The 11,708-nt window shown below is 45.9% G+C and overlaps 1 protein-coding gene and 1 pseudogene across 1 annotated transcript; one reads left to right on the top strand and one right to left on the bottom strand.

Annotated features, from left to right (window-relative positions):
• The first annotated feature begins 960 nt into the window (after nt 1–960).
• LOC149336412 (uncharacterized) lies at nt 961–4,079 on the top strand. The gene is made up of 3 exons (XM_089554710.1): nt 961–1,270; nt 2,448–2,521; nt 2,747–4,079. Exons 1-3 carry the CDS (start codon nt 1,025–1,027, stop codon nt 3,870–3,872), a joined length of 1,446 nt encoding a protein of 481 aa, XP_089410836.1. The 5' UTR covers nt 961–1,024; the 3' UTR covers nt 3,873–4,079.
• Nucleotides 4,080–5,533: 1,454 nt separating this feature from the next.
• Nucleotides 5,534–9,237, bottom strand: LOC149336413 (uncharacterized; annotated as a pseudogene).
• Between the last annotated feature and the right edge of the window lie 2,471 nt (nt 9,238–11,708).

Here is an 11,708-nt window from a genome sequence, read left to right on the forward strand (position 1 = left end):
ATGGTGCCGGGACTTACTTTCGGCAATGCGGTTCTGTGCTTAAGGGCAGAAGTTCAGTCGAGATTAGACGTAAATCAGAGAGCTGTTGGAAGATTAGCACTAGGTGCCCACGGCAAAACCACAAACGAGGCAGTACAAGGGGATATGGGCTGGGCATTGTTCGAGGCACGGGAAGCTAAGAGTAAAATACTATATGAAGAACGCCTGAGGAAATTGGACGATAACAGATGGGCAGCTAAGGTATTTAAATATTTATACAGAAAGAACGTTGACTCACAGTGGCGGAAAAGAACTAGAAAACTAACCAGTAAGTATGCCGGTCATGAGGACGGAGAAAGAAAGAGCATTAAACGACAGGTCAAAAACGCGGAAGTTAAAAATTGGATGAATTCAATGGAAAAGAAACATAGTGTAGAACTATATCGATTCTGGAAAAGGCAGATCAGGAAAGAATTTTTCTATGATAACTCAAGAGGCAGTGCCCTACTTTTTGAAGCTAGATCAGGGTGTCTTAGAACGCGCAGCTACAAAAAGAAATTTAACGAAGAAGATGACACATGTGCAGTGTGTGGTAGATCTGTGGAAACAATTGAACACCTCATAATCAAATGTGATGGTATCCATCCGGATGTCGATGCAGGCACAGTCACTCTTTCTGAGGCCCTAGGGTTTAAAGATAACAATGGTCATGTAAATAAATCTGCAGTGGAAGTCAGCAAAAAGCGATTGGAGGATTGGTGGCTGAAAAGCAGAGATGTGGAATAAGGTTAGGATAGTAGGAAACCGTAGGCAAAGTTGATGGAGAATCTTAATGAGAATTGCCAACACAGTAAACAAAAAAAATAATAAATAAAGAAAAGCTGAGCATGGTGGCAATTGCCACCACCCCGTTTCAAAGGGGGCGCTCCTATCCATCCATCCATCCATCCATGGCTGTCGTTGAGGGGATCGCGTAGACGCCGCCTGCTAGTGTGCACGTCGCATCGGATCGCGCAGTGTTCCCGGCCGCTATCTCCGTGTTGTCATGTCTTTATTTAGACAACCACTGACTCTGGGATGTATTATGTCCCACATCGGGGGTTCAGAAACGCTGGTTCGGTGCCTGATAGAAGGGGAAGAAGTTTTGAACGCAGGAGACATCATTTGCTGCGGCTTGAAAGGATGCACAGTCTCGTCATACACGATCCAAGGATTGTGCCTGCAGACATCACAAGTGCGGCAAAACCCGCACGAGCTGTGGTTCGAGTTCAGGAGCGACGAAACCATACAGGTAGGCACATGAACTATTTAATAGCATAATATGTTTTCTTTGCGGTGGGAGACCCCATTGCTCCGTGCGTGCGTCGCGGCTTCGGTGCACGGACCTTTTCCACGTGTTGCACGACAGGAAGTGTGCTGCTTGTATGCGCGAGTAAACAAACGGCATTTGCTTGCATTTTATTGCCGAAGCGCGACCTATGCAATCGCAGAGCACATGGCAAACGGTAAGGCATTCCAGAAAGCCGCTTTTATCGCTGTGGGAACATTGATTTTGTCATCCTCCGATGAACAAGTTCCGAACAACTCAGTTTGTACGCCCGCGAAGCAGTAATGTTTCTTCCACTACTACTTCGGATTGTTTATTTTAGAGCGAAAGCTGCAATAGCTTTGTACAAGCCATTTAGGGGGTGCAAGGGCAGCCGTTGTTTTTTGTGTGGAGGCGCAGACGCGAAAGGCCGCTACGAAGAATGGCATGATTGTAGCGCGTAGTGTGCGATTTGCGATGCTCTCATCCAAATTTAATATAGCGAGATACATGTTATTCAAAACGAAGCAGGAGAAAGAGCAATATATCATTCATTCGTATGGGATCAAGAGTGCCTGTTTTGAACTGCGAGTACTTTTTTTTTAGCGCGGTAGCACTACTAGGCGCACTTTCCGATTTCGCGCATATGTACTATCGGCGGCGAAAGTTTGCGAGACGCGATTTCAAGGGAAAACGTTTATTGTAGGTGCATATCGGTACCCGCTCGCCCGACATTGTTACCAGAGGAAGGAACATGCATTTTTTGTCCCGCACACCCACCAGCCGTAAACATTTGCTGGCGATAGTACGTACGTCTTTGAAGCCTGCTTTCTGGCAGGCAGCCCACCTGCCAAAATAATGCCCCGTCCCTACTGTGAGGGGGCCATGGAGCAGATTTTCTTTTTGTTAGTTATTACCACTAACTCAAAGTTTTGCCAATTATCATTTTTAATCACCTGGCAGGCCTTCACCTGGGTGAAGGACCTCAAGGTAAATGCCTTCAATGTAAAGGCCTTTAAACCAAAGGCCTTCATAGTAAAGGTGCTTAGGTTAAATACCTTTAGCATGTACGGACCTTATGTGCTCCCTGTAATTAGTGCTACTGCACGATATTCCACGCTTGGCTATGCTAAACCATCCACTATTTTTCCCTCTCTTGCAGGGCCACTGCTCGTGCAAAGCTGGGAACTCGGTACGGTGCAAACACATGATTGCAATGCTGCTTTTTGCACACAGGTAAGCATGCACAAAGATGATTCCTAATTTAGGAGTTCCACTAGCTGCATTGATCAAATTGTGTCTTTTCTATGCGTGTTGCAGTTCAGTTCCAACGTACAATTAAACACAGTTTGACGGCGCTTCTTATCTATGAATGAACATGTTACTCGTTTCTCACAGGATTTTCGGGTTGCTCTTGAGAATGTTTTATTTACTTAGAATACAATCTGTTCACTGCTGCAGAACTGGCATCCAGAACTTGGACCTCCTCACTTGCACCGACGTGAAGCAAGCGTGGGGCAGACTGAAAGCGAAAAACATTTACAAGGCCAGAAAAATCAAGGACTTGTGCCACGTCCAGCCGAAACCAAGGATTCAGTTGGACACTGAGAAACTCAGTGCGATTCGGCAGCAGCTCATTGCTGCTGCTCCACGAAGCGCCTTAGCAAGGCATGTGGAAGGCCGCTGCCTTCAACATGAAAACCATGGAGAAAGTGATGAGAACCTGTGCAGTGACAACACGGGCTGTGAACCTGATATGGTACTGCAACATATACTTGCCAGCCAACATGCAAAGCAGTTCAAAGAACTACAGTACCATGAAGTGGCGTTCAGGGACTGGAACAGATTGAAACTTTACAGAACTCGTAAGGAGCACTCGAGCCCCAATCTGTTCAAATTTTATGAGGACATGGTTGCTGTGAGTGCAGTACAAGCAGCTAAAATTTGTTCACAAACGATTGGACAAGATAGTGCACAATGGAAATGGGAGCGAATGCTCCGTATAACCGGAAGCAAGTGTCACACTTTGTATCGGTTTGAACCATCACCAGCACACAGCTGGGAAGAGAAGATCACAAAAATGCTAACAGAAAACTTTCCAGGAAACGACGCCACAAGATATGGCAAGGCTTGTGAGAAGCCAGCTCTTGAAGAGTATGTGCTGAGCACTGCTGATGCAGTCTCGACATTGGGCCTGGTTGTGAACCCTTTGGTTCCATGGCTTGGTTTCAGCCCCGACGGAATTGTTTTCAGACATGGAGAGCCAGCTGTCTTATTAGAGATAAAAAGCCCAACACGTGGCAAAACAGAAAAAATTTCTGAGCTTGTGAGGCAGAAGAAAGTGCCGTACATTCTGTGCCAAGGCGAAAATTATAGCTTGAGGCCTACCCACTGCTATTACACGCAAGTGCAACTGGGACTATTTCTTTTGGATTTGGAAGAAGCCCGCCTTATTGTATACAGTGAGGTGGAATCTCTGATAATCGTTGTGAGGAGGTGCGTGCCATTTATTGACAGCCTGATTCGACGTCTGCAGTATGTGTATTTTACACACTACCTGCCAGAACTTATTAAGTATATGAGATGATGGAAGTGTAATGGGTTTCTCGAGCACAGGACACAAAACACAGCACGGCACAAAGCAAGAAGCGCGGAACGGCGTTCACCGACAGTCAGCGGTTCCAACAGCACCAACAGGAGGCACGCGCTCGCCGAGAGCAGTCCTGCTGCCGCGCGGGCACTTTTTCGTCATTACAGAAGGAATAAACAAGCAAAAATGTATGCATTGTGGTCACCAGTGATGTAATCAACACCCAAAACAAACAACACAACCCTGTCATTTGTCAGGCAATGTTCTCCTAATACCCACATACTGATAAAGCAGAAACAGTATGCTCGCCTGAAATGCCACAAAATCTGTGCATATTTAAAAAAAAAATTACTATGAAGATGGAAGCAATTAGTTCTCACACAGGACCAGGATGAAATGCCCCTGGGTACTTTCACACGTAAACTGGTTCACCAAATTGTACGATTACATGCACATAAAAGAGGGAGAAAAATTGGAGATGCCACAATGAGATTTTTAATGAAGGCAAAAGACAGCATGGCACCATCCCTCTCGATGTCAATTATATTCCCCTGCATGTCTCCAGTCTCTGCGATTCTGTTCGCACTCTGACAAGGTGAGGCTTACAGAATTGCTCCTGGTGTACAAAGGTAACAACCAGATCTGCTTGCTTCACCCATTTAGCTAGTTTACTACACAATATGTTTATTTAACATGAGGATGGTGGGTGTAAAAAGCCACTGAGAAGGCTCAACGAGGCGGCCGCACCCTGCACATGTTTGGCAGCGGTACACTTGAATATTGCAACAGCATCAGCATGAGAGCACTTTCAGAGGAAAAAAACGGAAGAAATCAGAACGCAACAGAGTTCACACTTTTTAGCTATACATCGATTCGAATTTATCAGTTAAATAGCCAAGTCAGAATCCAGCAGCTAAAATATGACCCCTCCCTCCTGCTAGAAGGCCATGCAGCAGAACTAATTTGTTTTGTAAAGATTTATGACCACTGACTGGAAATTTTGCTCATTTTTGTTCACTGGACATGTTTTATTGTAGTTTTTATTAATGTTTGCATTTATATTGGCTCTGGCATTGTCGAAAACAAAGTCCCTTAAGGCCTTCCAAAGAAGGCTGGTGCTGCAGTCGCCACATGAACGACAAGGCTGGTGCTAGGAGTGGTCACACAAGATCTGCACCTTCAAATACATTTTTCTGATAGGCTGTGATATCTGAAAGACATTTCCTATATCTTTCTCTATGCTTGTGCATACCAGACTGTGACAATGTAATACACAATGTACCTGTGGTTACTTACACAAAAATATAACAAAATATTCCATGCGTTTATTGTTCAGCCGCCACGGTGGCTCAGTGGTTACGGTGCTCGGCTACTGACCCGAAAGACGCGGGTTTGATCCCAGCTGCGGCGGTCGAATTTTGATGGAGGAAAAATTCTAGAGGCCCGTATACTGTGCGATGTCAGTGCACGTTAAAGAACTCCAGGTTGTCGAAATTTCCGGAGCCCTTCACTGTGGCATCTCTCATAGCCTGAGTCGTTTTGGGACGTTAAATCCTAATAAACCAACCTATTGTTCAGACGTGAGCAAATGGCTGAAATTATTGAGCCACAACCTACCCGCACCACTGTCTGTATGCTCATATGAATCACAAAGACCCCTAAAATCTTTTGTCTGCGAGCACAGGTGCAGACAAATTAACAATTCCCGCTATAATAATCATTGTCTCATCAACAACGGCCAGCATTTCCCAGGGCAACGGGCCTTTCAGTATTTTAAACAGCTTCAGGCGTTGAATTGCCCTTTCAACATGTACACGTGCCCGAGCAATTTGCAGAGTTTTCGCTGCTTCATCTGGTGAAAACTGTGCCTTCCGCAGAAATGGAGGCTGCACAACACCAATCCCCAAGGCAGCACATGTACTGTCGATGTTGAACCCCTTGTCCACCATCACATCATATTTGAAAGGGTCTAGTCTGCGTAAGATATCTGTGTCCTCCACACATGCTTTATCAGAGGCACGGCCTCCAAATGAGTCGCTCAAAAAAGTGATGAGTGCACCTGGTGATACACCAATCAAAACTTTCATTGTGTGAACACCTTTGTAGTGCGAATATGTCATAATGCGGCAGGACACACAGTGGGACTTTTCCACCTCAACTTCTGTGCAGTCAAGCACAATCCTGACATCCTTGTATGCCCAAAGCATTAAGGCTGATTCTGTTGCACTCTTGCCTTGCTTGGCCAAGGGATAGCTGCTTCCAGGACAGCTGCCAAGGGGCGTAAGGTGCCATAAAAATAGCGGTGCACTGTCGCCTCAGACACTGCAAATAATGTGGCTAAGCACCTGACGGACAGAAAGGTTTTCAGGCGAACTAGCACTATAGTGACTCTTTCTAGTACACTTCTTTCTGTTTTCAGTTTGTCAATATCAGCCACAGCATCAGCAATAAACATCAGAAGCTTCATATTCTCTACACCTGTGAAGGCTTTCACACAAGCATCGCTATGAAACATATTAATGAGAGTGGTGCTAGGTGCTGTGCTTGGATCAACCTGCACAGCCTTGTGTACAGAAGCAGTCTGGCTCTTGTTGAACTGCCGGAGGGTCTCGACTGCAGCACTGTCCAGGCCTTCAATCTCTATCGGGTGGGCATCAAGTAGAAGAAGGGCCTCAGCAGCGTCATTTTTCCTTGCACGCTCTGTGTCCTTGTTGGCACTGCTTTCGCACTCCGGTGTTTCCTGATAATACAGACAGATAATGGACTGACAAACTATAGAGAAAAAAGGCCATAGAAAATGCCTTTTTTTTTTCAATGAATATAATAGAAAACTCAATACGGAATTAAACACTGCAAATGTTTCGAATAACTTCATGTAATGTTTGTCAGTAATAAATACTTACACACCTCATAGAACAGTCATGCCAAAGTTACACATTTTGAGAATTTGATAGTTTTTTAGGCACACTTCAACTCGTTTGAGTGTTGAACTGATTTGCCTGATGTAACCAGTTATGAAGCAGGCCATACTGAGCTTCGTAAACTTTACTACATGAAGTTGAACTCAAACTCACACAGGCTAGGCTTGTACTTTCTGAATTATCCTGTAGTGATGAGGAAGAAGTGCTTGCAAGTGGATTGACAGCGTGGAGTCCTGAAAGAAACATAATGAGATATGTAACTCAAGTTTACTTGTTTTGCTAGCAAAAAGTAAGAATGGATTCACAGTTTGCCGGATTCAGATCTGGTCGAAATAATTAGTGGCTCAGGGAAAAAAATGCTGCCCACTTTCCAGAAAACGATAATTTATAAAATGCCAAGGAACATCTGGCAAGCAACAAAATTTAGAACGCTGTTTTCATGCACTTAGCTAATAAAAAGCATCATATCGCATCGGTGTAAAAGTAGTTATCATTTCATACTACTGTGGTACCACAAAGACAAGGACGGAGACGGAGTGACCACAACACAAGTGCTAGAGCACTTGTGTTGTCGTCACTCCGTCTCCGTCCCTGTCCTCGTGGTGCCACAGCAGTATGAATTCGTACCAACTTGCCTAATTCTCAACCCTTTTGAAGTTATCATTTCACTTCATAACCGTTTTATGGAAGTTTGTCAATTGCAGATTTTGCATGAAGTGGCTTACTTGCTGCTCTTCTTGCCGATGCTCGCATAGCTCTTTCAGCCGATGCCTGTTTTCTTGCTGGATCTGTGTTCTCAAGGCTCCTCACAGGCAGACGCTGTGATGGCACTGCAGTCTTCTTCAGTTGCCTCCGGGCTGGTCTCCAAACTTCTGGTGCTTGACAATATGAGATCACGTTGTTAGTAACATATTTCTCATGCCGTCATTTGGAGGAACACATTCTTTATGCAGTCAGCAGGGACACATAACAATGATTAATATATGCCAGAATCAAGGACAAAAACAATTAAATCTAATGAGGGGAAAGTAAGAAAAGGAATACCATAAATCTGTGCTTAGTTGCAATGAGCAAGTCTGACAGATTTTTGTAGTGCCAAGAATTACTACTACAGGGTTGTGATTGTACCTTAGACAGTCTTGATAACTAAATAAGTATATACACAGTGGCTCCTTTTAATCTCACAGCTTCACAAAAAAATGATGGCAATGGTCACATGAATGCTGCCATCACTGAGTGCGTTTTGGGCTCAACAAGAGCTAGATAATGGTCATGGCTATATATCTAAGTAGCTGAGATTTAACAATTATGTTCTTAATCATTTTCGTGCGGCATGATGTAATCACACTCTTGAAAACTGTATTCATTGAATCATAATCCAATTTACAGAAGCTGTTCAAGTGGAATAGGTTTTCAGATATTCATGTGCAGCCAGTTCTGATGCATGCTGAATGACACTGTAGAGCAAGGGGCAGAAAAAATAGGGAATTGCTTCATGAATACTCAAGAGCTACTGCGCTTCATCAGTAGTTTTCAAGATTGTGACTGCAATGTTCAGCGCAAAGTGAATAATTCAAACGGTAATTAACAAAATGTGCCTAATCAGTCGCATAGACGTAGCCGCTATTTCGCTATCTTGTCTCTGCCAAGCCCACTCAGACTCAGTGAAGACAGCACGAAGCTGCAAAGATTAAACGGAAATTATACTGGGAAACATGCTCACACTTGCATAGCTAGTCAATTCCTGCAAAGCAAGTAAGCAACCACACAATTTGATTTTTTTCCAACGCATTGTTGGACATCACTACACGCGTTTGTCCTCCCCCTCACTTTTTGTATTCCGCCTTCTCAAGCATCGCGGCAAAAGGCCTCCGAAAATTCAATGATCTCCGTAATAACTCAACAGTCTAGAGGTACAATAAAAATTTTTGTCCCAACTCCGTAGCTTTGACGCTCGAGTGCCGTACAAAAGTTGATGGATTTGACGCCGGTCACTGCGGCTGCATTTTGATACAGGCCAAATGCAGAAAAACACTAGCGAAGAGATATTTTAGTGGGTGTTAAAAATGTGAAGTGGTCAAAATTTATCCTGGCACTCCACTAAGGCCTGCTTGTAAGCAGCGTGCTTTTTCTGGCAGGAAGCCCAAAACGATTCCAACGCATGAATGCTAACCGCGACTTGACTTTGAGGTGGTCTGCCGTTTTGTCAGAGCTGGCAGCGCGAACATTGATGTTGATCAGACAGTAAAAGAGAGCTATACAAGGCTCCCGACAAGAAAAATGTTCCCCAGTCAATCTATCGCCGAACAAAGAATAATAAGTTGTGCTGGCGTGTGTCCCTCGTGAAGAGACGCAAGTACAACGGAAAGACAAAATATTCACTTACCAGTTGTACCCCAGAAAAAATCTTCGGGCACGAAGTGCGCGCTGCACACCATCATCGTTTTCGTGACAGGCTTCCCGATGCGAAGTTTCACTGTCCACTCCTTTTTCGCTCGATCGTCACAGGGAAACGAGTGCAGGCTTACCTCGCCTTTGACTGCACGCTTCGTCGTGCACTGCGGCACACAGCACATTTTATTACTTTTGAACTTCTTGCTCATAGTGAGCAAATAATGTGCCAAAAGAATGCCACTGCGTGAGGTGAGCTGCGTGAGGTGAGAAAAGCCGCCGTAAAAATGATCTGAAGCCAAATACAACACAAACGCACCACACCACCGATGTCAACTGGCCGCGGAAGCTGCGGGCATCCCCTGATGAAGGGTTACGACGGTTGCCGCATGGCGTCGCTACCGTCTGTGAAAGTTGCGAATTGTTAATGCGTACGCAATATCAGTGTCATTATGCATATGTGGTCACTGTACGCGCTTAATAAAAAATGTACCTATAACGCAAAAGAGTCCTTGTAATCTCCTCTATCCACCCCGGGCGCGCTTTCTTGTCGCACTTTATGCAGCAGCCCATGATATAGCCTCACTCCGATGGGAGCACTTTTGATTAAAGTACGCCTTCATGTGGCACGACTCAACCTCTCAAAGCAAACAACCAAAGCATAGCACGGCCGGTCTCGACGCGCTCGCTCACGAGCCAGCGCGTCGGGACCACATAAAAAACTTGCTTTCGAAAAATATTTCGTAGTTAGCAGGGCTAAACCGCCCCCAAATTTTTTGACGAAGTTGGCATGCGTACACCGCACTAGCCACGGTCCGGCTTCTTTTCTTTCACCCCAGCAAAGAAGGGAGCGAGTAGGGGAGCGACACAATCAGCGCGCCTTGAATACGCTGGGTGACAAAAGAATAAAGAGAATCTCTGCCGGGGCACCGAAAAGTTGGGTTCACGTGATGGGAGCGCACACAAAGTGGAGAATGCGGGAAGGTGAAGGCATCTCTCCCCCAACCCAGGAAGGAGGAATGTAAGAGGAGAAGGAGGAGCTCAACTTCATGCGGCGCGTGGTGGCAGATTTGTGAACTAGGGGCGCATGAATCAGAATCCTGGCCATGAACAGGCGGAGAGCTCAGCGGCTCTCCGCGACATGAAGCCCTATCACGTTTTCGCGCCTAAAGTGATCAAATTAGGGTTTTCACATGTCCTTTGAAGCTTCGGACCAACCTCAGTGTCGTCTTCCCACTCCTTTACAACCGTATCAGCCGAAACACTGTCTGTCGGAACCGAAACATCAGACGCAGCAGCCGTCGCGACGAGGCGCGCGCCGAGAGGTCAGGAGGCGAGTAATGGCGGCGTGATCACATGATCAAAAATGGCAGCCCCCATGATACGCCGCTGTAAAGGCCCATCTCCATGGACACATCCGAGGCGCACCAGAGCAGCGCTTACGCGAACAGCGCCACACCGCGACAAGCGTCGGAAAACATATGCAACTCGATGACCTGTCGCTGCTACCGCGTTCAGCTCGGCTCGGCGAAGCAAACGGCGCGAAGGGCCGTACCGGATGCCGAGAGAACTGCGTTCTCTGATTGGTTACACCGACCGCACACCAGCGGCGACTTCCGGCGCCGGCAGGGTTGCCGTTGGGAATTTTTCAATAAGAGCCAGAACTGAAGCTAAAAGTAGCCAAAAGTAGCCACGCCACCTGATCTTGGCGCCAAATTTGTAGCCAAGTAGAAAAGAACCATTATTATAAGCTACTTTTATTAATGAACAATAAATAATATCATTTTGAATCCACACCAAAACACAGAGTAAACAAAGAACACGGAATTTTGGGCCTCTTGCTCGCCCTTTTTCCATTCTTCTCGAAACGTGCGCTTTGCTCTTGCGTCTTATCCCATGGTAGACGCCGGTGTCGGCAAGCCGAAGGCACAAAAACAGAAGCTTTGTCTCCTTGTGGTACACAAGTGTTATTTCACCGGTACCGTGCTGCTCGTTCCTCTCCTGGTGTCATGCCGTTCACACGGCTGCACCTAAACGCATGGTTTCGGATGCATGATCTTAACGGAGAAAGTATTCTAGATGAGCGTTATTTTCTCCAGATAGGGCGCAGCGTCCGCGCGGCCTTTGCTTCGCCGTGCACTTGAATTAGCGTTATTTTCTCCAGATGGCGCGCAACGTCCTCGCGGGCTTTGCTTCGACGTGCGCCCATCACCAATACCTCCTAGAAAGTCTTTCTAGGAGGTATTGCCATCACCCAGAGTCCCCGCGTCTGCGAGTTGGTATAATAGCTCTATGTGCGCACCGTCGGCGGAGAGAATATACGCGTCGAGGACGCGCGCGCACGTCAAGGCGACCAGGACAGCCATGAGGACAGCAAAGCTTGGAAATAATTGTTCTTCTTTGTTCTTGCTTACTATTGTATATGCAATTGCAAAAAAATGGCTAGTAAATGCGCCAAAATAGAAGTTCAAAGTAGCCAGAAAGTAGCCAAGGAGCCAACTTGAAATTTTCACCGCCAGAC

Source organism: Amblyomma mixtum, chromosome 7 (assembly GCF_055824585.1).
Source record: "Amblyomma mixtum isolate Tamu chromosome 7, ASM5582458v1, whole genome shotgun sequence".
NCBI lineage: Eukaryota > Metazoa > Arthropoda > Arachnida > Ixodida > Ixodidae > Amblyomma > Amblyomma mixtum.